Source organism: Narcine bancroftii, chromosome 2, assembly GCF_036971445.1.
Source record: "Narcine bancroftii isolate sNarBan1 chromosome 2, sNarBan1.hap1, whole genome shotgun sequence".
In the NCBI taxonomy this organism is placed as follows: Eukaryota; Metazoa; Chordata; class Chondrichthyes; order Torpediniformes; family Narcinidae; genus Narcine; species Narcine bancroftii.
The window spans coordinates 216473435-216501187 of NC_091470.1; the positions used below are offsets into that span (position 1 = coordinate 216473435).

The 27753-nt window shown below is 40.3% G+C and overlaps 1 protein-coding gene across 6 annotated transcripts in view; it reads right to left on the reverse strand.

The window, feature by feature from the left end:
- Positions 1-27753, reverse strand: part of tbc1d31 (TBC1 domain family, member 31) — a 120855-nt gene that overhangs the window by 22566 nt on the left and 70536 nt on the right. For 2 of the 6 annotated variants that reach the window (XM_069920280.1, XM_069920281.1), the window contains exons 16-22: positions 25956-26091; positions 24972-25064; positions 23470-23610; positions 21919-22113; positions 18378-18501; positions 16804-16929; positions 14473-14662 (exon numbers count right to left, since the gene is read on the reverse strand). In XM_069920280.1, the coding sequence (XP_069776381.1) occupies positions 14502-14662; positions 16804-16929; positions 18378-18501; positions 21919-22113; positions 23470-23610; positions 24972-25064; positions 25956-26091 (976 nt within the window). In that variant the 3' untranslated portion in view covers positions 14473-14501. Of the gene's footprint in view, positions 1-8804; positions 11472-13975; positions 14663-16803; positions 16930-18377; positions 18502-20112; positions 20323-21918; positions 22114-23469; positions 23611-24971; positions 25065-25955; positions 26092-27753 lie in introns of those variants that run through there. The other 4 variants (XM_069920282.1, XM_069920278.1, XM_069920279.1 and 1 more) reach the window with 3 other exon arrangements.

Sequence of the window (27753 nt, forward strand, 5' to 3'; positions counted from 1 at the left end):
TCTTTCCTGCCTATGAGCCACTTTTCTATCCAGTTTAATAACTTCCCTGTAATTCCATGGGCCCTCATCTTATTTAGCAACAGTCCCTGATGAGTGTAACAAGGGGAGGTTCAAAAGCCTGAAAGTTATTGGAAAGAAATTGTTCTTGAACCTAGAGGTTGAAGGAGTAGAAACCTGCCAGCTTCTGTATCTGCTGCGATGAGAAGAGGTTGTGACCAGGGTGATGGGGGTCCTTTATGATGTTGGCTCCCTTCTTTTTTTAAATTTTTTTTATTTTTCACACTATAAACCATAGACAAGATACATACAGACATTTTTTTCTCTTGAATATATAGTGTCATTTTCTCCCCCTTTTTCCCCCTCCCTTCCCTCCCTCCCTCACCCCTTTCCCATTTATTTGAAGTTCAATCTATAAGATACATTAAAACCGTTAAACAATGTTGTCACTTAATAAAAATAAACAAGAAATTTTACTGAGTCAGTTCTTTTCGTTGTCTTCTCCTTCTGTCATTTTAGGTGGTGGAAGTCCATGGTAGGATTTCTCTATTGTATTTCATATATGGCTCCCATATTTGTTCGAATATTGTGATGTTATTTCTTAAATTATATGTTATTTTTTCTAATGGAATACATTTATTCATTTCTATGTTCCATTGTTGTATTCTCACGTTGTCTTCTAATTTCCAGGTTGACATAATACATTTTTTTGCTACAGCTAGGGCTATCATAACAAATCTGTTTTGTGCTCCATCCAAATCGAGTCCAAATTCTTTATTTCTTATATTACTTAGGAGGAAGATCTCTGGGTTTTTTGGTATATTGCTTTTTGTGATTTTATTTAATATCTGGTTTAGATCTTCCCAAAATTTTTTCACTTTCTCACATGTCCAAATTGCATGAATTGTTGTTCCCATTTCCTTTTTACAGCGAAAACATCTGTCTGATATTGTTGGGTCCCATTTATTTAACTTTTGAGGTGTGATGTATAGCATGTGTATCCAGTTATATTGAATCATGCGTAACCTTGTGTTTATTGTATTTCTCATAGTTCCGGAGAATAGCTTTTCACATGTTTCATCCTTTATCTTTATGTTTAGATCTTGTTCCCATTTTTGTTTAGGTTTACCGTTTGTTTCCTCGTTCTCCTTTTCTTGCAGTTTGATGTACATGTTTGTTATAAATTTTTAAATTATCATTGTGTCTGTAATCACATATTCAAAATTGCTTCCTTCTGGTAACCTCAGACTGTTTCCCAATTTGTCCTTCAAGGAGGTTTTCAGTTGATGTATGCAAACATTGTATCGTGAGTTATATTATATTTATCCTTCATTTGTTCAAAGGATAATAATTTATTTCCTGAAAAACAATTTTCTATTCTTTTGATCCCTTTTCTCTCCCATTCGCTGAAGGAAAGGTTATCTATTGTGAAAGGGATTAGTTATTTTATGTCAATATTAGTTTTGGTAGTTGGTAATTTGTTTTATTCCTTTCTACGTGAATCTTCTTCCAAATGTTGAGCAGATGTTGCAATACCGGTGAATCCCTACGTTGCACCAATCTTTCATCCCATTTATATAGTATATGTTCAGGTATCTTCTCCCCTATTTTATCTAGTTCTAATCTGGTCCAATCAGGTTTTTCCCTTGTTTGATAAAAATCTGATAGGTATCTTAATTGTGCGGCTCTATAATAATTCTTAAAGTTTGGTAGTTGTAAGCCTCCTTGTTTGTACCATTCTGTTAATTTATCTAGTGCTATCCTTGGTTTCCCCCTTTCCATAAGAATTTCCTTATTATTTTCTTTAGCTCCTTGAAGAATTTCTCTGTTAGGTGAATTGGTAATGACTGAAATAGGTATTGTATCCTTGGGAAAATGTTCATTTTAATACAGTTTATCCTTCCTATCAGTGTTAGTGGTAAGTCTTTCCAATGCTCTAAGTCGTCTTGTAATTTTTTTCATTAATGGATGACAATTTAGTTTATGTAGATAGCCGAGATTTTTATTTAGTTGTATACCTAGGTATCGCATTGCTTGTGTTTGCCATCTAAATGGTGATTCTTTCTTAAACTTTGTGAAATCCGCATTATTCATTGGCATTGCTTCACTTTTATTTGCGTTGATCTTGTACCCCGATACTTCTCCATATTCCATTTCTATGTAATTCTTTTATTGATATTTCTGGTTCTGTTAAGTATATTATAACGTAATCTGCAAATAGACAGATTTTATATTCCTTTTCTTTTATTTTTATCCCTCTTATTTTATTTTCTGTTCTTATCAGTTCTGCTAGTGGTTCTATAGCTAACGCGAACAGTGAGGGAGATAGTGGACATCCCTGCCTTGTTGATCTGCTTGAGTTAAATTGTTTTGATATATATATCCATTTACTGTCACTTTCGCCAATGGCCCCTTATATAATGCTTTAATCCAATTAAGATATTTCTCTGGAAGGCTGAATTTTTGTAGTACTTTGAATAAATAATTCCATTGTACTCTGTCAAAGGCTTTCTCTGCGTCTAAAGCAACCGCTACTGTTGGAGTTTTATTTCCTTCTACTGCATGAATTAAGTTAATAAATTTACAGATCTTGTCCGTTGTTCGTCTTTTTTTAATAAATCCAGTTTGGTCTAGATTTACTATTTTTGGTACATAGTCGGCCAATCTGTTTGCTAATAGTTTAGCTATTATCTTATAATCTGTGTGAAGTAGAGATATTGGTCTATATGATGCTGGTGCTAGTGGATCTTTCCCTGTCTTTGGTATTACTGTAATTATTGCTGTTTTGCATGAATCTGGTATGTTTTGTGTTTTATTAATCTGGTTGATTACTTCCAGGAGGGGAGGAATTAATAAGTCTTTAAATGTTTTATAGAATTCTATTGGGAGTCCATCCTCTCCTGGTGTTTTATTGTTCAGTAGTTTTTTTATTATCTCCTACAACCATATAACCACTTATAGCACAGAACAGGCCAGTTCGGCCTTACTAGTCCATGCCATAACAAATCCCCATCCTCCTAGTCCCACTGATCAGCACCCGGTCCATACCCCTCCAGTCCTCTCCTATCCATGTAACTATCTAGTCTTTCCTTAAATGTAACCAATGATCCCACCTCGACCACATCCGTCGGAAGCTCATTCCACATCCCCACCACCCTCTGCGCAAAGAAATTTCCCCTCATGTTCCCCTTATAATTTTCCCCCTTCAATCTTAAACCATGTCCTCTAGTTTGAATCTCCCCCTTTCTTAATTGAAAAAGCCTATCCACATTTACTCTGTCTGTCCCTTTTAAAATCTTAAACACCTCTATCAAGTCCCTTCTCAATCTTCTACGCTCCAGAGAAAAAAGCCCCAGTCTGCACAACCTTTCCCTGTAACTCAAACCTTGAAATCTTGTCAACATTCTAGTGAACCTTCTCTGCACTCTCCCTATTTTGTTTATATCTTTCCTATAATTTGGTGACCAAAACTGTACACAGTACTCCAAATTTGGCCTCACCAATGCCTTGTACAATTTCATCATAATCTCCCTACTCTTGAATTCAATACTCTGATTTATGAAGGCCAACATTCCAAATGCCTTCTTCACCACACCATCTACCTGAGTATCAGCCTTGAGGGTACTATTTACCACAACTCCTAAATCCCTTTGTTGCTCTGCACATCTCAATAGCCTACCATTTAATGCATATGACCTATTTAGATTTGCCTTTCCAAAATGTAACACCTCACACTTATCTGTATTAAATTCCATCAGCCATTTCTCAGCCCACACCTCCAGCCTTCCTAAATCACCTTTTAATCTACGGTAATCTTTCCCCATTTCCCCCATTTCCTCTGACTTCTCATTCAGCCTACCCTCACTATCTACAAGGGGTCCAATTTTATCCCTCACTAATCTTTTACTTTTAATGTACTTATAGAAACCCTTTGGATTTATTTTTACTCTGTCTGCCAAAGCCTCTTCGTGCCTTTTTTTGGCCTTTCTAATTTTTTTCTTAAAATTCCTTCTACACTCCTTGTAGTCCTCCTTCAAATTGTCAGCTCTCTGTTCTTTATACCTCTTGTACACCTCCCTTTTTCTCCTAACCAAATTTCCAATATTCCTCAAAAACCAAGCCTCCTTATGACTTCCAGCCTTTCCTTTGATCCTCACTGGGACAAAACTACTCTGTACCCTCAAAATTTCATTTTTGAATATCCTCCATTTCTCATTTACAGCCTCACCTGAAAACATCCTGTCCCACTCAATACTCCCCAAATCCCTTCGAAATTTGCTCTTCTCCAATCCAGAACCTCAACTTTAGGCCCCTCCTTGCTCCTCCATAAAACTACCTTAAAACTAACAGAATTATGATCACTAGACCCAATTGGATCTCCAACATTAATGTCTGATACCTGACTAGCTCGTTCCCTTACAGGAGATCCAGTATTACACTGTCCCGAGTCGGTTCTTCTACTAATTGATTCAGAAAACAATCGTGAACACATTTAACGAACTCTAGCCCATCCAGCCCTCTAACTGTATGGGTATCCCAATCAATGTGAGGGAAGTTAAAATCTCCCATCATCACTACCTTATGATTCACACACATATACATTATCTCTCTACACATTTGTTCCTCGAGTTTTCTTGACCCATTTGGTGGTCTGGAATACACCCCTATTAGCACCCTCATGTCTCCTTCACCTCTCAATTCCACCCAAACAGCCTCATTGGACGATCCCTCCAGACCATCTTGCCACCTCACGGCAGTAATGTCCTCCTTAACAAGCAGAGCAACTCCTCCCACTTTTTTACCCCCTGATCTATCACATCTAAAACAAATGTATCTTGGAACGTTAAGTTGCCAGTCCTGCCCCTCTTGTAGCCAGGTCTCACTAATTGCCACAATATCGTGACCCCAAGTATCTGTAATTCTTCTATTTCAAATGGTTTTATTAATTTATTTTGTCCTCTGTTTGTAATTTCGGAGGTTCAATTTTAGTTAGAAATTCATCTATTTTGTCTTCTTTCCCTTCGTTTTCAGTTTGATATAGTTGTTCATAGAATTCCCTGAAGTTTTCATTGATCTCCGTTGGATTATATGTAATTTGTTTGTCCTTTTTCCTTAATGCCAATACCATTCTTTTAGTTTGTTCTGTCTTAAGCTGCCACGCTAGAATTTTGTGCGTTTTTTCTCCTAGCTCATATTTCTGTTTTGTCTTCATTATGTTCTTCTCCACCTTATATGTTTGTAGTGCTTCATATTTTATTTTTTTGTCTGCCAATTCTCTTCTTTTAGTTGTATCTTCCTTTATTGCTAATTCTTTTTCTGTATTTGTTATTTCCCTTTCCCACTGTTCTGTTTCCTGATTGTAGTCCTTCTTCATCTTAGTTACATAACTTATTATTTGCCCTCTGATGAACGCTTTCATTGCGTCCCATACTATAAACTTATCTTTCACTGATTCCGTATTTATTTCAAAGTACATTTTAATTTGTCGTTCAATGAATTCTCTAAAATCCTGCCTTTTAAGTAGCATGGAGTTTAATCTCCATCTATACATTCTTGATGGGATGTCCTCTAGCTCTATTGCCAATAACAGGGGTGAGTGATCCGATAATAGTCTAGCTTTATATTCAGTTTTCCTAACTCTCCCTTGGATGTGGGCTGATAACAGGAATAGGTCTATCCTTGAGTATGTTTTGTGTCTACCCGAATAATATGAATATTCCTTTTTTCTTCCATATATCCAAAAGTTGCATTTCTTGCATTGATTTAATTATAAATTTGGTTACTTTGTTCTTTCCGTTAGTTTTTTTTCCCAGTTTTATCCATGTTTGAGTCCAAATTAAGGTTAAAATCCCCTCCTATTAGTATGTTCCCTTGCGTATCTGCTATCTTCAAAAAGATATCTTGCATAAATTTTTGATCTTCTTCATTAGGTTAGTATACATTGAGTAAATTCCAAAATTCTGAATATATCTGACATTTTATCATTACATATCTCCCTGCTGGATCTATTATTTCCTCTTCTATTTTGATTGGTACATTTTTATTGATTAATATAGCTACTCCTCTGGCTTTTGAATTATATGATGCTGCTGTTACATATCCTATCCACTCTCTCTTTAATTTCTTGTGTTCCACTTCAGTTAGATGTGTTTCTTGTACGAATGCTATATCAATTTTTTCTTTTTTCAGTAAATTTAACAGTTTCTTCCTTTTGATTTGGTTATGTATTCCATTAATATTTAAAGTCATATAGTTCAGCATAATCATTTCATACTTTGTTTATCTTTCCTTTCCGTTTCCTCATCACCACCTTCCCTTCTTATCCATTTCTGCTTTCTTTTTTTGAACACATTATAAGACAACATTTCTAAAACAAAATATTTCCACTATTCTCATATCTAAAATTCCTTTAACCCCAATAGTCCTTCCCCTTTCTGAGTTGCCCTTTGTCCTTTGTCGGGCAACCACATCTCCCCTCTCTATTTGGATTTGCGAATCCGCTTGCAAGCGTCAACTGATTTTGCAGTGACTGTTATTCTTCCCCACCCAGCCCCCCCAGAAAAGATTTTAATCTTCATATATAACAAAGGTCACTCTCTTAATTCCCTCCTTACTTCCTTTCTTCCCTTCTTAGTTCTTACTTATACTCTATTTAAAAAAATATATATATAGTTTGTTGTCATTTTTGTTCTTGTTACATCTCTTCATCTCTCTGTCTGTTTTGTAGTTGTTCTGCAAATTTTCGTGCTTCTTCCAGATCCGAGAATAGTTTGCTTTGCTGCCTCGGGATAAATTTATAACCTTTTTTCCATAGGGTCGTTTTTGCTGCATTAAACTCCTTCCTCTTCTTCAGGAGTTCAAAACTTGTATCTGGATAGAAAAATTTTTTTTGACCCTTGTATTCCAGTGGTTTTTTGTCTTATTTTCTTCATTGCCTTATCCAATATATTTTCCTTGTTGTATATCTTAGGAATTTTACTAGAATGGATCTTGGTTTTTGTTGTGGTTGTGGTTTAGGGGCTAATGTTCTGTGAGTCCTTTCTATTTCCATTTCTTCCTGTATTCTGGCCTTCTTAGGACCCTGGGGATCCATTCTTTTATAAATTCTTTCATATTTTTGCCTTCTTCATCTTCCTTAAGGCCCACTATCTTTATATTGTTTCTTCTATTATAGTTTTCCATTATATCCATCTTCTGAGCTAACAGCTCCTGTGTTTCTAACTTTTTTATCAGATTCTTTTAATTTCTTTTTTAAGTCATCTACCTCCATTTCTATGGCTGTTTCTCATTCTTCCACCTTTTCTACTCTTTTTCCTATATCTGTCATGATCATCTCTAATCTATTCATTTTTTTCTTCTGTACTTTTTATTCTTTTTTATTTCATTGAATTCTTGTGACTGCCATTCTTTTACTGATTCCATATATTCTTTAAAAAAATATATCCATATACTTGCCCTTCCCTTCATCTTCCATATCTCTGTGTAGAGTTTGATGTTCTCCCTCCTCTTCTTCTGAGTCCACTCCAGGATCTGTGTCCTTTACCTCTGTCTCTTCTGATCTTCTTGTTGGGTTGTTCATTTTATTTTGTTGGGTATTTTTGTTTTTATTATTTTTATTAAAGGTGTCTTGGTGTTGGTCGTCTTCCTCTGGGTTCGTTATCTGTTCTTTCTCTGATTTCCTTTTTTTAATTCTCTTCCTTCTTGTTCCCGTTATTTTCTGTTTTCCTGTTGAGAGTCTTGCTGTTGTGTTATACTTGTCTGTTTCAGCTGTGGAGATTTACTCCTCAGCTGGTCCCCCCTCCCGTCGGTGTTGTTTTTGTCTTGTGCATCGTGCATGCACGATTCCTCGCGCATGCGCATTTGCGCACTTTTGTTTGGCTCCGTGAGCCATCTTTGTAGTCCTGAGTTCGGGGTTCCCACTGACCTCAGGGAGCTGGCTTCTCTTTTCATGGCAGGCTTCCTCATACCGGTAAGGCCTTCACCTTCCTCTTCCGACGTCCTTCTTTCTTCTTTTCTTCCCGTTGTATTTGGTTTTTCTTTCTTTGCTGCCATTTTCTCCACACTTTCACTTTCAATTTGTTATGGTTTCTGTGTTAGTGTCTTTGTTTTTTCTCTACTTTTTTTTAACTTTTCTGGAGAGGGCTGGTATTTTCTTACCGGTCACTACTCCATCACGTGACTTCCCTCGGCTCCCTTCTTGAGGCAACACCTCACATAGATCACTTCAATGATGGGAGGTCAGAACCTGTGACGGACCTGGCTACGTTTGCTACCTTCTGTATTCCTTGGCAGTCGAACTCCCAAATCAGGCTGTGATGCAACCAGTCAGTAAACTTTCCACAGTGTCACTGTTGAAGTTTGATAGATTATTCAGTGATATAACTCCTTAGAAATTAGAGGGGTTGGTGTGCCTTCTTCAGGTACTGGCTTCATGAGAGGTCTTCTGAATTATGGACTCCCAAGAAGGTTCCAACCTTCATCACCTCTCCCTCACTGTTAAGTTTTGGATTTGCTCCAGATATAAATGTAGAGATCCTAATTTTAAAAAAAACTGGAATGGTGACTGGAGTTAAAACAATGTGGGGACTCATTGCTGCAAGTACAGTTCACTGATGTTCCTCATTTAAGGGATCAATGCTAATTAGCCAAAGCTAATTCACCCCCAGCCCAGGAGCATCAATATTTCTTGAGAAGGTGATGGTTAAACCTAAATTAAATAGCTTTGTTACTCAGACCAGCAGCAATAGAAATAAACCAAGACAATGTTATCTTCAAGATAATATTTTTTATTAATAATATTTCTTATTTAACTCTAAACATAACCCCAATTATGCGCGAGTGTGTGGGTGAGTGCCTGTCTGTCATTGGAACTAAGATACACAATTCCTTTGTTGTCATGTAATAGAACAGATGTGATACAACACAAAAATGAATTTACTCTACCATAAGGAAAAGATTCGCCCTCAGCAGAAATTGCCTGTCGTCCCTTACAGTCAGAGAAAGAGAAGCAAGAGAGTACCTCCAGAGTCACTGAGTGTCCATGGACACAACCTGACAGACTTCAGACCAAACCATCAGCAACCCAAGCTCCAGATCCAAAGCTCTGCCATAAGCAGGAAGCCTTCAGCACCCTTGGTACCTTCTAGCATCCCTGTTCCAATATCTGGTACCCCTTGAGCCAGTCTCCCACAGTTTGTAGCCTGGTGCGAGTCCTTTGACTGTAGTCATCAACAGCATGGGTTCCTCACGTCGTGTCACCAGCCTGCTTGTGTTCTTCAACCACAGAACCACTCAGTCAGGTCATTGTCCTGTCGGATCATCTGCTTCTCCTTCTCAAACGGAGGTGGGTGGGTGGGGGAGGGGGTGTGGTTTCCCTGATTTCTGGTCCCCATGCACCACTTTTCTACTTCTCCGGTCTGTCACACCTCGTGGCTGCTGCCGAACACAGGCACTGCCATCTTGGGTCCAGATGCCGTGGTTGCAGGATTTTAGAATAAACTACCTTTGTCTCCTTTAACAGGCCGTTTAACGCCTGCAGGGACGGCAGCTGTCGGTAGTTGGACTGGGTGGTAGAACCCCACTGAGCAGCACTGTGTCTCATCTCCTCGCCCTCCGCAGGTCTGCAGCAGTGGCAGCGTTGATGTTACAGCAGCTCTGGTTCCCCCCCCCACTCCCCCAAAAGTAAAACAAACCACTTACATCTTTTAAACTGACGGTAGATGGAAATGGATCTAATTTGTCATCAGAATACATCGTTAATTTTAACACAGCGAATTGGTGTACTGCTCTTGGAGGTAACCTTATCATACAGCCCATTCACATTACTAGCTCTGGCTTCTTTCTAAGACTCATCCATCTGATTTCAGGCTGGAATGCCCTGAGTTCCTTCATGATCTTCTAAACCAGTGGTTTTCAACCTTTTTCTTCCCACTCACATACCACTTTAAGTAATGCCTATCCCTCTGTGATTAGTAAGGGATTGCTTAAGGTGGGATGTGGGTGTTTTAATCGTCCCTAATTGACTCGTTATGTGCACGGATTCATAACTCCAAAGGAAATGGGCCAATGACAATTTTTCTCATGCAAAATATTTCAGTAACAATTGGGTCTAGAGCAGTGATTCTCAACCTTCCCTTCCCTCTCACATCCCACCTTAAGCAATCCTTTACTAATCATAGAGTTGGCATAGGGAAAGTGGTATGTGAGTGGAAAGAAAAAGGTTGAAAACCACGGATTCTAAAACATGCTTTTCTCAAAACAACCCCCATCATTCCAATCCCAACAAGATTAGAACTGCTTCTTGCTGCACTCAAGATCTCTGTTCATTCTCTCACCAGTTGAAATAACATCTCTTCATAGGGTCATCCCTCAGAAATGTGGTGACCTTTCCAGGTGAAAACTTTTGCCTACCATTCCTTCTCATAACAAAACTCTGCAGTAGCATCTAGAAGGAGGACACAAGGTTTATGAAGGCCCTGAGATCTTAGTTAGCGTAGAGGCTGAGACTGGGGTTCGGATCCTGAGCTGCTTGTAAGGAATTTGTGCATTCTCTCTGTGTCTGCGTGGGTTTCCTCTAGGGGCCCTGGTTTCCTCCCACCTTCCAAAAATATAAGTGGGTGCAATTGGGCAGCATGGGCTTGTGGGCCAGAAGTGAAATTTTCCAAAAATTGGTGCCTAGAACTATCCACAATACTCTTGTCAAAGCCGTTACACTGATTTGTAGTAGAATTATACACCTTTTTGACCTTTCAGTTAGCCAGGGGTTCTTTAGAAATGTGTGTGTGTGGACACCAAGTTCAATCTCCCATTTATAGTATGTTGACTTACAGAGAGTGGAGAATCTCCCAGTAACAAGGCAAGGTATTTTTCAGCAATCACAGACCTAGGTTCAAGAGCAAATGCAAAACACAATACAGCCCCTGGAGCCTGGCCAACATTCAATAAGATGGATCCAAATCTTGTAACACCTCATCCTAACAGCCCTGGACCTCCATTCAACTTCAACACATTCAGTATTGGGAAAGGGGGAAAAAAGGGAGAAAATGCCACTGTGTATATTTAATGAGAAACATTTGTACATATTTTGGTTACGGTTCAGTGTGAAAAATTAAAAATTATTAAAAAAACCATTCAGTATCAAATAAACTCAGGAACTAAGCATGTGACTTGCAGCACAGAGTTCCAGAGTCACAATTTTCTTGCCAAGAGACTTCGATATGGTTGGGCTCCAAGCTGAGCACCTATCTCCCAGCTCCGTGTTCTCCTGATGGAAGAAATGGTCTCCTAGCATCTCACCTGGGCAATTCTTCTCTCCCCACCAAGTGTTAGAAACATGCATTGCATTCAGATGTACATTGCCATGCATTGATAAACAAAGGTGGTGACAGAAACTTGATAGGAAAGTCCATCTTCAGGAATTGGGCCACAATGTGTAAATGTCTGAGCAATGAATCTCAAAGGTCTCTTCTGGTGTGCTGTTAACAGGGAAATATTGTGGATGTGAATATCAAAAGCGATAAAAATACTCCATATATAAATGTACATCCAGATGCTGACAACACTGAGTTCCACTGCTATAGAACCATAAAACACTACAGCACAGAAAACAGGCCATTCAGCCCTTCTAGTCTGTGCCAAAACATCTTTCCACTAGTCGCATTGACCTATACCCATCCCATCTCCAGATCTCTCCCATACATGTTTCAATCCAATTTATTCTTAAAACTTAGAGTGAGCCCGCATTTAGTACATCAGATGGCAGCTCATTCCACTCTCCCACCACTCTCTGAGTGAAGAAGTTCCCCCAAAATCTTTGCCCTTTCACCCTAAACCCACGTCCTCTTGTATTTTTCTTTCCTAATCTAAGTGGAAAGAGGCTACTTGCATTTTCTCTGTCTACACCTCTCAATCTTGTAAACCTCCATCAAATCTCCCCTCATTCTTCTTTACTCCAAGGAATAAAGTCCTAACCTGTTTAATCTTGCCCTGTACCACAACTCCTGAAGACCTGGAAACATCCTACTAAATCTTCTCTGCCCTTTCAATCTTACTGATATTCTTCCTGTAGTTTGGCAAGCAGAACTACACATAATACTCCAAATTTGGCTTCACCAATGTCTTATACAACCTCACCATAACATCCCAACTCCTAAACTTTGATTTATGAAGGCCAAGATCCCAAAGCTTTCTGCACAACACTGTCTCTCTGTGACACCACTTTCAGGGAATTATGTATCTTTAGAATTATAATTATGCCTTGTGTGTTAATCTAAGGTCTTGTGGGAAAACAACATACCAATTTAAAAATTCCTTGCTTTCAAATCTTTCTAAATTCTCATTCCACCAAATCTCAGTAACTGCATCTTGCGATTCTCTGATTTCTGCTCTCCTTCAAATCAGCTCTCCTTTATCTTTAGATATTCTGCATACATTTCTGTTTCAAGTTTATTTCTCACATAATACTAAGCATGTTGAGAAGGGTTGTTCTATGAACAGTCCAACAAGTTATCTATGGAGCACAATTTATGGAGTACAGTATTACCACTAAACAGAAGACCAATTACCACTTAGCAAGGGCAGAGAGGGAACACTGTGGTGGGGTTCATTCAGGAGACAGGTGGCAACGGGGAGGGCACTTCAAGCCTGCTGGTGCGTGTTTTCACACTCTTAAGCCTTCTCCCGATGTGGAGAGAGAGGTGTCTGGAGTGATGGGTCCATCAGTGTGTTGGCTGCCTTTCCTTGGCTGCAGGTGATGTAGTTGGCGCCTGTGGAGGGGAGGGAGGTTTGTGTGAGGTTCTGAAATGCATTCACCACCTTCTGTAGCTTGAGCAGAGCTGCTCCCGTCCTGCGCTTCTTCGAGGTTACCTCGATATTCTGGCTCTAGGAGAGATCGTCTGATATGTGGACTCCTGAGAAGTTGAAAGTACTAACTCTTTCCACCTTGGTCTCAGTATTGTGGACAGGAGTGCGATCCCCTCAGCCTCTCCTTCTCAAAGTGACAATCAGCTCCTTGGCAATTTTGTTGTTCTCGGACCACCCATCCGACTTCCATCCTGTATTCTGACACATCATTTCCAATTATTCAGCCAACAACAGTGATGTCTTCAGCAAATTTGTCGATTGCATCAGAGCTGAATTTGGCGATGCAGTCATGAGCCTGCAAGGTTTAGGGCAGGGGAAGAAGCACACAGCCTTGGTGTCATCACGTTGATGGTCAGAGAATAAGTGGTGTTATTGGCAATCCACACTGATTGAGGACTGGGGTCGATGTGTTCTTGTTTCCAGGTAATGTACCGCAGAGCAGAAGGCTAGTGAGCTGACATCTCCTTAAAGTAAAAATTTCACCCTGTATTTATGCCCTACCTTCTCTGTACTAATGCATGCTCTCAAGGTTCAGGAATAGGCCATACAATGGAATGTTGGATTTTTAAAATATTTGACATTATATTGAAGACTATCATTAGGTCAGCCTTTGGTTTAATTTTAGGGAGATGACAAAAGGCTACAAGAAAAACATCCACTTGCCCTTCCCTCCAAGATGAAGAGGACCTGAGAACCATATGGAGGACAGGATGACAACATAAGGAGGGTGTGGTTTCTCATCTGCCTTCAACTCTGTCTGGCAATGATGATGAGCACCATGACCTCTTCTGTGAAGCGGAGAGGGGATTAAGGGCAGTTGTGCATCAAACTCACAAGAGGCACAAGAGAGGCTAAATAAAGAAAGGAATGTAGCAAGAGTGAGGAGAGAGAGAGGGGAAAGAAAGTGGGGGGAGGGAGAGAGAGAGAGAGAGAGAGAGAGAGAGAGAGGGTGCTATAGATGATGTACCAGCCTCCTTCACTGCTGTGAAAAAATGGAGCATAGAAGTTTCAATTCTGAAGTTCAACAAGATTTCTCACTTCTATCCACTACAGAGGCTGACATTTCAACAACATCCCTGTGATGTCCTATGCAGGTAAATTTTTCTCAAACAAAAAGTGACATGTGCCATGTTCTTTATTTAAAATCTCTTCACAATCAACTCAATGTGGCCATTTTACCCCTGACCCAACAGGTGTGGTGCTGAGTCCCGAGATTACACAACTCTCATCGTTGCTGCTTAGCCAATTGAGCCCTAAACTGCGTCTCACTGAAATCCCTTCCAGTGGGATAATAGGATGAAAGGATGAGGACATTAAAGTACAAATATTTCAGAAAGAGGCAACTTTAAAAATTTCCCATATTCTCTACAAATTACATGATGTGCACATTTCAATAATTCATAGCCACAAAATCTAATTTAAATCTGTACAAATCAGATAAAAACAAAAGGGCCATCGATATAAGTATTTTTAAAACGTCAATAAATGAACAATTTTGTAACTCAAGTTATTAAGTAACATGAAAATTGTAATGCTGCAGATACTTTACATCCAATAAAGGGACTTTGACCTGAAACATTAAACTTTGTTTCTCTTGAGTAGATTCTACCTGACCTGCTGTGTTTTAGGATTTTCTGTCTTTATTATTCAGTAACACGACAGTTCAACGTTGTACTGTCTGGGATGGAGTTGGGTGAGTATCTCCGACGAGCTCGTGTTGCCAGCTTTTGTCTTAACTCTCGTACCCCAGCCATTAATTCATGCTCCTTTCTTTCGAGATCCATTCTTCCTCTGTCTAAAGACACTACGGTTTAAAAAAAAACAAATTGCTGGGGTCAGAAAGTTCATGAAGGTGTACAAAGGAAGACAAACGAGGAATATTTTGAGAAGAGCATGAGGATGGGATAAAGAGGGGGATCCCTAAACAAAGACTGGGTTCTCACAGAGTAAACCATGTTGTACTCCCGTGGTAATGAAATAAAGCATTAAAACTTCAGCAATTATTTTCATCTCAGCAAATTTTTAAAGTATCGATGGCCAAATATTCCAGATAGATAAAGGTAAGAACAGAACTGCCTTGGATCCTACTTTACAGTAGTAGTGACTTTCAAAAGTAGTACATCTTTCACCAAGTGTTTTTGAACATTCCAACATAAAAGCAGATATGTGGAACTTAGTTACAAGACTCCTTAATAATACAGAAAATGTAATATGACATGAAATTTTATTTTGCCTGCTGCAAAGCATTCAAAGTGTCACCATTACTATTGCCTGATTCCCTTACAGAAAGAGAAGCAAAAGTCCCTTCCAGCACTCCTGCAGCCGCACACCTGTTCGATCCATTGGCTCCAGATCCAAGTCTCTGATATGATTAGGAAGCCCTCTTACCCTCTCGAATCCCGGTTTCAATGCCTGATTCCCATGAGGCAGTCTCCAACAGCCCGCAGCCCATGCAGGTCGCTTGGCCACAAGTTCCTAGCAGCCCACAGCCATGGTTAATGCCCTGCAGTGCTGTCTTCCATGCTTCTTCTCAACAGGGGAAGTGTTCTCCCTGTTTCTGGTGCCCTGTGCCTGTCCGCTGCTCCCTCAGACTCTGCAACCCTTTGTGGCTGCTTTGCTGCAGAGCTACTGCCATCTTGGGGACAGATCTCCATAGGTGCAGGATTTTAATTAAAAACACTTTGGCTCCTTCTACCGGCTGTTCAATGCCTAGATAAAGCTGTTGACATTAGAACCAGGTAGTTGGACCCTACGGAGCGGCGCTGTATCTCTGCTCCTGTTTCCCTGGTACGCAGCAGTGGCAGCACTGCTGTAACAGCAGCTCCAGTAGCGTCACCATTTAGAATTATATTAACATTCATAAGAGAAATGGACAAATGTAATATTTTAAAATTTAATTTGGAATATTAATTAAAAATGTAATTAGATGGGACTGAAACAGGCAAAGAAAAAGTGGACTAAAAGGTGCAAAATGAATTGGATGGATACATGGATAGCATGGGGTTAGACAGTTATGGACCAAATGCAGATAGGTGGGAATAGTATGAGTTGGATATTCGAGGTGGTGTGGGCAAGATGGGCTGAAGAGCCAACCCTGCGTGACTAACTAGAAAAAGAGATGGAAAGACTGTCACCTGTCTCATGTTGGGAGGCTGAAGAATAAGGTAAGGAGCTTCCAATTAGATGAAGGAAAACAGGACATTTTTTAAGTTTGAAGCGTGGAGATTTCTGATCATATGCAGGTATACCCTGTTTTATGAATACTTAAATTCACTTTTACGAAGAAACCTGTCTTCACTTTTACGAAAGGATTTGAATGGGTTTTCGTTTTTACGAAAATAGCCTTCAATAGTAGTGAATGGGTCTTCACTTTATGCCATTTCGGCTTACAAAAGTTTCATAAGAATGCTCTAGTTTTGTATAGCAGGGTATGCCTGTACATTCCTCCTTCCCACTTCACTGTAATTTATACAAAATGAAATACTCTAAGCAGTGAATTTTCTCCACAAGGAATAATTCATAAAATGTATCGACTGAATTTTGTCAGAAAATTATTTCACTTGCTTACGACTGTGCAATGTCTTCAATATCAGCTTATATGGCTGAGGGAAGTTCAGCAAGAGCTTGTTTACCTTTCATCTAGAGTCTATTTATATTAACTTTAGGCAGTGAATGTTTATTTGATTAAACCTGCATTATACAACAATGGTAAATCTTGGTTAATGAAGCAGCAGAATCAACATGGTGATAGGTGACAGAGGAGAGGAACAGGGGCTTCAAGATGCACCTGCTGTAGAAATCACACATAACAAACTTTTAGATCACACACAACTGGTACACATCATTTCAGAAAGGTCAAAACTCATGTGTGCAAAAACAGATGGCTGCAAAGGCATTGAGAAAACTATTTGTGGCTGTGAGCAGGTAACTTTCATGCATACTTACACTGAACAGAAGAGTCAAACGATATGTCATTCAAACACAGACTGGTTGGCCTTTGGTCCCTACTGCCCAACGTGAGATCTCGTTCTTGCTTTGTTGGACAGTTAGTTCTTGAGTCATAAAGCCTCACTGAAAAAGAATAGAGAAAACATTGCAACAGAATTCAATTGTTCTAGGAGTAAAGTCATCACATAAGATGGGCAGCGCAGTTAGCGGAATGGCATTACAGCACCAGCGACTTGGTATTGAATCCCCCACTGTCTGAGTGGGTTTCCTCTGGGCACATTAGGGTTAGGATTAGGGTTTCCTCTGACCCTTGAAAAACAGGGGTTGAAGGTTAATTTGGTGTATTTGGGCAGGAAAGGCTTGTTACTGTGCTGTATGTCTAAATTTAAATTAAGGAGAACATTGCTCGCTAATTAAGAGCAAAGTGCCACACTCTGTTTTGCTTCACTTTTGTAACATTTTCCCAACAGCTGTCCCATTGTGACAGAGGCAGACATTCATTAATCTCCATCCAATGACTGAACTGTGAGAAAGCAGGATTGAAGTAGGCAAAATGGTCTCCCTCTATTCTGTGTTAGTATCACAGTCTGTTGAAAAAAAGACATTGTTCACCACTGTACCACATGACTACATAGGTTATGGGGACACGAACCAGATAGAGGAGGTGCAGGGATTGAGAGCCACTTCAGTCTCCGAAGCAACTATCTCTTTTGCTTCTCTTTCTTGCTTTAATAATGATGCTGGATTGCTCAGTGACTTTTTTGTTCACCTTTGCAGGGAATTCGAAAGGAAAGAATCCTGTGTGTCCTGAGTACATCTTAAATTGAATATTGAATCTATTTACACTGGTCCTCACTCTGGTTCACCACAGGTAGAAAATCTTCTTGTGCCATACTGAAGAAAATATGTATCTGAAACTCTGTAGTCGATAAATTTACCTCTTCCTCTGCTCCTTGCTGGAATCTCTCCGCCTACACATGGTTCACATTCTCTTCAATAGTAAACCAACGTTTTATCAAAGATGTAGGTAAATATGGAATTGATTTAGGCCACAAGTGGTGACTGCCACCATTGTGAAAGCAGCCCATTTGAGATCTTGAAATCAACCAGTTGGTCTATCCCCGTCACCTTTCCCCCAACTCTGTCTCCTTTCACAGAACCAAAATCAATTCTCACCTTTCATCTTATCACATCCAATTAACATCTTTTGTCTGTTGGTCTAGACTCTTGCCCCTCTCATTCTTCCATCTCTCTCCAATTTTTATCCAGATGCCTTCTTGTTTTTTGCGTAGATCGAAGAAGGGCTCAGGCCTGAAACATCAGTAGTATACCTTTACCTCCTGCAGATGCTGCAAGACTGGCTGAACTCCTTCAGGATCTCTGTGTGTTTTTACTACAATGGCAGCATCTGCAGACTTCTGTGTTTCAGCCCCTCTTTCTGACTTCACATTCTTCAATACACCAGCCCCACTGAAAGGTTACCATTCCAAGTGTTGCCCTCCACATATAACCCGTGAATTTCTGGCATAAAACTGTTTCCATTAACATTGGGAAAGGTCTTGGATGTTTACCAAATGGATGATGGTGATCACTGAATTCTGAGACTTCGTCTCCTCCATCTGGTAACATTTGCCGCCTCCAAGCTGCACCACTGTCTTCCCCTTGCTGACAGGTTTTTGCAGCAAACTCCGTCCACTGTATAAGGAAACAGCATTTCAATGACTTTCAGAGCAGAGCCTGAGTGAAAGGCAGCACGGTTAGCACAACACTGTTACAGTGTCAGCGATCAGGACCAGGGTTTGACTCCCACACTGTCTCTAAAGGGTTGGTATATTCTTTGTGGGTATTCCTCGTGGGCTTTGGTCTCCTCCCATCATCAAATTGTAGGCCAATTGGGTAAAATTGGGCAGCACGGGTTTGTTGGGGTCAAGGGCCTATTATTGTGCGGTATTTAAAAAAGATAAACTGAGCCCTCACCCCTTAATTTGAGGCCACAAAAATCTTTAGAAATGAATCTGCAGAAAAGGCACAATGTCTTGCACAAGCTGAACAATTTGTGTACACTTTTTCCTCCCTAGATTTGGCCTCAAGCTTAGACCTAACCAGCGATTTTAAGTTTTGTATCAGGATCCATACATAGAGGAGAGGTGAAAATAAAAATTCAGCAGTTTGGCATCTGAAACTCTATAGTCCATAAATTACCCCCTTCCTCTGTGTCATAGGTTGGGTGCCCAAAGGTTACGCATTGTGTAAAGTACTTGCAGGCTTGGGAAACTTGATAAGAAGCACAGCTCCAGCTACAATGCAATGATACAGTACGTTTCACATGCTAAAGATGTCCTGCATTGATCAGTTACAGGATTTTGTTTTCTCATGGAAACAACTTCAATATCAACATTTCAGGTTTTCAATGTTAGTCTCATTACTTGAACAAAAGATCAGCAATAAATTGTGAATTGCTAAAGAAATACCTCAGAATTACTTGCCTAAGCAGTTGTGGTTAAAAATAATGTGAGTGGAACCCAGTTGTTGATGAGAGATTATACAAATGCTCACAGGTACCTTGTGCAAGAGGTAACCTCTCTGCATGGACACACACCCTGTGACTCTAACTCCACCTTTCCTCTATCTACAGATTCTGAAAATCAATATGTTCGAAATGTACTCGGGGTGTAGATTAATTGGGCACATGGACTCGTGTGTCTAACCATGCTGTATGTCTAAATGTAAAAATTTAAGAATCAAGTAATAAAGCACAGGTTACACCTGAGCTGCAGTATTGTAGCCAATTCTATATATCACACTCTGGGTGAGATGTTACTATGGTCTGGAAAAAAAAATCTGACTGAGTGGCCAAAGCAATTTGATCGACGATCTTCTAAAAGGGAGCAGAATTAGTACATAAAAAGATTTAAAAATGATGGGAAAGGGAAGAGTAATGATTACAGAGGTTAGGAGGTTCTTCTTTGGCTTGGCTTCGCGGACGAAGATTTATGGAGGGGGTAAAAAGTCCACGTCAGCTGCAGGCTCGTTTGTGGCCGACAAGTCCGATGCGGGACAGGCAGACACGTTTGCAGCGGTTGCAGGGGAAAATTGGTGGGTTGGGGTTGGGTGTTGGGTTTTTCCTCCTTTGCCTTTTGTCAGTGAGGTGGGCTCTGCGGTCTTCTTCAAAGGAGGTTGCTGCCCGCCAAACTGTGAGGCGCCAAGATGCACGGTTTGAGGCGTTATCAGCCCACTGGCGGTGGTCAATGTGGCAGGCACCAAGAGATTTCTTTAGGCAGTCCTTGTACCTTTTCTTTGGTGCACCTCTGTCACGGTGGCCAGTGGAGAGCTCGCCATATAACACGATCTTGGGAAGGCGATGGTCCTCCATTCTGGAGACGTGACCCATCTAGCGCAGCTGGATCTTCAGCAGCGTGGACTCGATGTGGCAGCAACAGTAAAACGTGATTGTGGCCCAATTGAGAGTAACGTATTCAGTTTTGGTCACCATGCGACAGGAAAGATGTTGTCAAACTGGAGAGGGCACAGAGGAGATTTACCAAAATGTTGTTTGGGACTCAGGTCTATAGGGAAGGTTGAGCAGGAAAGGACTTCATTCTTTGGAGCACAGGAGGGTGGCGGGGGGGGGTAATCTCACAGAGGGGTCCAATATAATAAGAGGAAGAAATCGGATGGACGCAGATTTTTTTGCCCAGAGGAGGGGAAAATTGGTAACCAGAGGATGCAAGTATGTGGAACAGGCTGCTGGACAATGTTCCCTCTAATTTTTAGTAGTTAGTGTGTGTGAAAAATCTTATGTTGTGTAAGTTTTTTTTCCTGTGACAAAAGTATGGGCGCACTGAATGCTTGTGCAAATGTAAACTTGAAATTGGTTCAAGATAATTTTGGCAAATCAAACTGTATTGGCATGTTTTAATGTAATATAAGCATGATTAACTTCTTGTTTAACTGACTAGTTAACAGATACAGTTAGCTAAGTGTTATTTTCAATAAATATAATTATTAATTACTATATTATTTTAGGTAACTAACTTTTTGTGTGCACATTAATTTCCTCTGTGCACTGGTTCCAAAATGTGGACTCGCGCATAGAGGGAATAGTGCTGCAGCTGGAGGTGATTGAGGCAGGTACTAATGCAGCATTTAAGAAAAAAAATTGGATGAATACATGGATGGGGTGGGTTTTGAGCAGTGGTTCTCAACCTTTTTCTTTCTACTCACATACCACTTTAAGTAATCTCTATGCCATCGGAGCTTTGTGATTAGTAAGGAATGCTTAAGGTGGTATGTGAGTGGGAAGGGAAGGTTGAGAATCACTGCTCTAGAAAAATGATCATTGGCCCATTTCCTTTGGAGTTATGAAACCGTGCACATAACGAGTCAATGGGGTACGATTAAAACAGTGATTCTCAAACTTTTTCTTTCCACCCACATACCACCTTAAGCATTAATCACAGAGCATCAATGGCATAGGGAATATTTAAAGTAGTATGTGAGTGGAAAGAAAAAGATTGAGAACCACTGGTTTAGAGGGATAGGGGCCAAACACAGGCAATGGGACTAGTGGGACATTTTGGTCAGCATGGGCAAGTTAGGCCGAAGGGCCTGTTTCCACACTCTATGTCTATAATTGCATTGAACAAGCCAGCAGAGGCATGACTGGCTGAATGGCCTTCTTCTGTACTGTTTCAATTCACCATAAAGATGGAGTATGAAATTGAAAATATTTGTTATGAGACTCTTCTAAAGCTGGGAACCAAATAAAAACTTGAAAACAACATGTGGAATGAACAATGGTGCAGAATTGCGAAAGATAGCTACATCTTGCTCGTTAACATGAAAACTTTCAAATATTTCAGATCTGTATTAGAAATTCAGATAGAAAATCCAGCTGTCAAACTCCTAATAATCTGTCATTTGTCAACACCATCTCAAATTCCAAAATTTTTTAACCATTTGTTACCAAGCAATGTGTTCAAATCATCTTTGAACAGGAGATTTTTCTCACTAGTACATGGGAGGAGAGGCGAAAGGGACAAGAGGATGTAGTTACACTGGTAAACAGGAGTCCATTTGACAAGATTCCTCCACCTTTACAGTTGACATTACCTGCTTATCTTCAAGTTCATTCATCATATCCAACAGCCTGGCCTCATTTTTCTTACTCTCACTGGCAAGGCGTGACATCTCAGCTTCGGATTTCTTCCAGTCTAAACTGTATTCCCTTTGCCTGTTCAGCATCTGTGATTGCCAGTCCTTGTTGTTAGTGAGCTGATTGATCCCAGCCAGCTCCCCTATTGTATTCTGACCAGGAAAGCAACAAATTCACATTAGTGGTCATATCCTCTCTGGGTCTAAAGCATCATCATAGGGCTTCAAAACATCTGTGAGTGAAAACCGTCTCCCATTCATTATGAAAGCTACTGCAGCCACACTGGGTCGAACATATAATGGTACAGCAACAGGCCCACAAGTTTGTGCTGAACATGAGGTCCAAATCAAACTAAAATTCTCTGTTTGCACTCAATGGAATTCCCTGCATATTTACATGTCTATTTAGAAGCCTCTTAAACGCTACTATTGTGTCTGCTTCCACCACTACCCTTGGAAGGCCTTCCCAGGCACCCACCAGTCTCTGTGTACAATATTTAGGCTTGAAGAACCTTGATCCTATAGAAATCCAAATTAAAATTAATAACTCAAGAAAGCTGATGACTTCTTTATGATTGAAGAGAACACATGAACAGGCCCAATTCCAATGCTATCTACAAGCTTGCCAGTGACACCACAGTTGTCGCCAGTATCATAAACAGAAATTAGAAAGTGTACAGGAGAGAGCTAGATCAGCTAGTTGAATGGTGTAACGACAATAACCTTGCAGTCAACAAATCCAAGGAGATGATTGTGGAAGTCAGGAGAACATGACCCGGTCCTCATTCGAGGGTCAAGAACTTCAAATTTCTGGATGTCAACATATCCGAGGATCTATCCTAGAGTCTCCATGTGTATGAATCACAAAGGCGGCTGTACTTGGTGAGATGTCGGAGGAGATTCGGTATGTCACCAAAGACTCTCGTAAACACCATGGAGAGCATTCTGGCAGGTTGCATCACTGCCTGGTATGGAGGCGCCAACTCTCAGGACAAGAATAAACTCCATAGACACTGGACCTCATTCCATCGAGGACATCTACATAAGGCACTGTCTTAAAAAAGCAGCCTCTATCTTCAAAGACACACCCCCTTCCCCCACCACCACCCAGGTCATGCCCTCTTCACTCTGCTACCATCAGGATAAAGGTACAGGAGCCTAAAGACGAGCACTCAATGGCTCAAGGACAGCTTCTTACTTTTAACTGCCCTACTTTTCATGCACTATTATTTTTATTTTTTATAGTAATGTTGTAAGATGTTTATAATATGAAGGTTTGCTCTATGATGCTGCCACAAATACCAAATTTCATGACTTGATCATGTCATGACAAATTCTGATGATAGAATGATGCTTATTAATCGAGGAATGCATATAGATGCAAGCATTTGATGAGGTATGGATCTCTTTGTGAAGGGGGCATTTACTGTGAGCATGTGCCTAAAATTTACAAGGAACTGCATACAATGCATGTTTCCAGAATCTCATTGTCTAATGTTCATGCTTCACCTTATATTCCTCAACATCTGGATGTTGGTCCATTTCCAACTGGTTCTTAAACTCTTTTTCTTCGACATCGGCTTTGATCCAGTTAATATCGAGCTGTCCTTTCACACCCTGTCGTACTGCTTCTTGCTCCTTGGCAAGTTGCTGCAATTGACAAACAGCACGGCATTGTTATTAAGTAAATACAGTAAAACCCCAGGTATCCGGCACCTGTGAGGATTGGTAGATGCCAGATAAGTGAATTTACTGTTGCTTGAGATTGCATATTGCGTGACTGGCAAACTAACCGCTAGAGGGCGCCAATTTTAAACTTCCTATTTATTTTCGGCAACTTTTTGCCTGTTGGTTGAATTTTAGATAATGGGGATTTTACTGTACATGTGGCCTTTTCATTATCCATCTATTTTATCTTGACAATTAAAGTTTAAGCCCAGCTTTAATGCAGTTCCAAACATACTAATTTGAACGTGGCTCCTCTTAAATTCAAATGTATCATATTATCTAAATGTGTAATTTCAAGAAAACACCAAGAAATGTTTACAGGTATACTCCGTTTTACGAATACAGGCAGTCCCCGACTTCCGACCTACGCAAGTCAAGTCCGCCTGCACATACGACCAATTTTTTTACAACTACATATTCTGTATTAAAAGTACTGTATACATTAGTTCCGCACCTGGCGGCAGCCTGAGGTCCTTGATTTATGACCAACTCATTGGTCCCAATTAGGCTTGTAAGTACTTGCTTTACGAAAATTTGCTTATACAAAGAAAAATCTGTGTGCGCTTTTATAAAGAAATTACAATGGGCCTTTGCTTTACGAATTTTCGATTTACAAACAGTTTCTCAGGAACGCTCTACCTTCGTAAAGCAGGGAATACCTGTACACTTCTTTTATCTCAGCATTTGCATTGCATCCTAAATATTTGAGAAAGAAGCCATGATCATTTTGACATGTTTGTACACAGCAAGAATGAATACATTTCCTGTTATTTAATTTCTGAAATGGGCTGTGCTTAAACAAAGTTTGCAATGCACAGAAGCTGTGTATTTGGATAATAGGATATATTTTGAACAAAAGTTGCAGAATTAAATCTAGTCCAATGGAGATATCATTGGAGCCATTATTAATTTTATTTCTCACATTATTTTCTTAAAAATCTAAAGACAAAGGGGCGGCACGGTTGTCATAGTGGAACGCCTTAACAGCACCAGTGATCAGGACTGAGGTTCGAATCCTGCGCAGTCTGTAAGGAGTTTATATATTCTCCCCATGTCTGTGTGAATTTTCCACCGGGGCTCTAGTTACCTCCCACCATTCAAAATGTACTGGGGGTGTAAGTTAATTAAGTTTAAATTGGGCGGCGTGGACTCGTGGGCTGAAAGGGTCTGTTACTGTGCTAATTGCCTAAATTTAAAGGAAAATGAAAGCTGTTTTAATAGCAAGCTCCATTGCCTTGCTGATATTTCCCAGGCACCAGAATAGTTGATAGGACAATTCATACTTGCTCCAATATTCGTCGCTGTGTCTCCAGTTCCATGTTTCTCACTTCAATGTCCTGAATTAATGCAGCAGTTTCCTTGTCCCGAAGAGCGATCTTAAAGCAAAGTGAGAGACTGCTTTTTGTATATTCAGAAAACGAGCGAAAGCACAAATTATTGGGAACTTTGGTGAGAGCTCAGAGGTGGGAAGAAAGAGGTTAAGCATTTACTTCAAACAGATTATTTATTTGCAGAGCAGGTTTGAAAGGTTCAAGGGACCACTCCTGCTCTTGATTTGCACATTTTAATTGATGACTGCGATGGCAGATATTCCAAACATACAATACCAGTAATATATTCACTCATGTGACATTGTCACACCATTGTTTAATGTTGTGTCCTCAATGAAAATAGGCTCACATTTCTTTCTATAGCCGCTTTCAGGTGCATTCTCCGCCAAGAATGCGCCTGCAGAAATGGATGCAGAACTTTGGAATCTTTGTTCAGGTGGGAGCCCGGAAAGCGCTGCGCTGTCCATCTGAAAGGGACAGTTGCACGGGAGGCGCCTTGGAGGGACTTCAGTGCACTGGCATTTATCCCTCCCAGAGGAGGGTTAGAAAGTGTGCCTCAGAAGAACCTCCTGCTCTTTCAGGTGGGTACCGTGAGAGCCGAATACGGGAAGAATATGTGGCTTTATATCAGGGTATTCTGGCCACCTGAAAGAGCCTTATGATTTCTACCAGTTGCAGACTTGGAGCAGTAAAGTCAGCTCTTTACTTCAGTCTAAAAATGGAAGATCAGTTGCTCATTAGAGGAAAAAAGACAAGGCAACAACTTGGATAAACTGTCTGGGAGTGCCTGGAAACTCAGGCACTGAGAATTGAGGTGTGGGGTGTCTGTTAAGATTAGAGGGCGAGGCCGCCACAAAATACCACAGATGAAGGCCCTTGGACAAATTAATGTCACCTCATTGGTTCTGCACAAAGAGGAAGGAGAATCACACTGACCTTTCTGTCAATCTCATCATCAAGCCGTCTCAGTTCAGATTTCTGCTGTTCTTGCTGATATTTCAGGAATCGCTTTCGTGCTGCATCCAACACCTGAAGTTCTTTAATCTTCAACTCACGGTTCACCGCAGCAAGTCTTCAAGGGGACAAATATCATATTCAACAAAGAGAAACACCAGCTTTGCAGCTGGTTACATTTTGATTTGAATTGTTCATCGTCACGTGCACTAAGTTGCAGTGAAAAACTGTTATCCAGGTGAGCCCATACTTACAGGTAATGCAAGTATAAAACCGAAGTGCAGGGCATACAAGCCACACAAAGCGCAAGTGCAGGGGATGGCATTAAAGAGAAATATACAATTAAACAGTGCAAGGGCTTTATCTTTTACTCATGAGAAGGCCATTCAAAGTCTAATAACAGCAGGAAAGAAGCTGTCCTTGAATCTGGAGACCCACATTTTCCAACCCGTGTATCTTAATTTAAATTTAAATTTAGACACACAGCACAGAAACAAGCCATTTGGGCCCACAAGCCCATGCCTCCCAATTACATCCAATTAACCTACACCTCCGGTACATTTTGAAAGGTGGGAGGACCTGGAGACCCCAGGGAAAATCCACGCAGACATGGGGAGAACGTACAATCTCTAAACGGACAGCGCAGGATTTGAATCTTGGTCTCAATTGCTGGCAATGTAACAGCGTTGCACTAAATGTTATGCCAAACGTACCGTTCTTCTGCCAGGTGAGGAGTGGAGAGGGAAGAGAGTATGACCAGGGTAGGATATGTTGGCTATTCTCCAAGGTAGCAGAAAGTGAAGAAGAGAGTCAATCGAGGGGAGGCTACTTGTCTTTCATCAATGTCTATTTACTTTCAGCCAGCAATTAGAACTTAACTTCATTTAGATTGAAATCATTAATGGTATCATTAAAAAAAATTAATTAATGTACACAAGTGTCACTCTTTGTTCAGTGTTTGGAATTCTTCCTTTCGTTTTAGAAGATAGCATTTACAGGGACATTTCAGGGATATGAACACTGTCAGGGTGCATTATTGAAGGGTGCGGTACAGTTAGGGGTGATAATGTTGGAAGTTCAGTCACCTTCTCATAGAACTGATGAAAGAGAGCGAGGAGTTCTCCCAGCTTCCCTATCAACATTTTGTCCCAAGCAAATTATGATTATTTATCGCTGCTTACTGGATTTTGTCATGCATAAACTGGCTGTTGTACTTCTTTCATTACACACCAAAGAATATTCAATTGGCTGTGAAATGCTTTGGGACAGAAGTTGTGTAAGACTAAAGTTATATAACCTCAAGTTATTTTTATTGATTTGTTTTTAAAGGTAATTTCCCACAATATAGGAAATAAGCACAACTTTGGTAAATTTATTGTCCATCTTATTGTTTAAATATATACTAATATACCAACTCCTTTGAGAACAGGATTTCTGTGATTTGATGTGGCTGCAAAGAATTCATGAGCACTCTCCTGTTACAGAGTTCTGTGTTTTGTATTGACCCATGTGTTGTGTGGTTTTATGTTTAAAAAGTGAGTTTGCCTTTAAGAGCCATGGTGAAGGTGGACTGCAGAGAGAGGGAGAAGGACTGGGCATGTGCAGAAAATGATCTACAAATTTATGGATTTGGATGATAAACCACCACTGGGTGGTGCTGTGGAGTGGAAGGCGGACCAGAGCACGACTCATGGTCTGGAGAACAGTTTAGAATGTTGGGATTTCAAAAAAGGGTGAACATTCCAAAGGCAGCCAGAAGGATCCGGACCAAGGTTCCTCT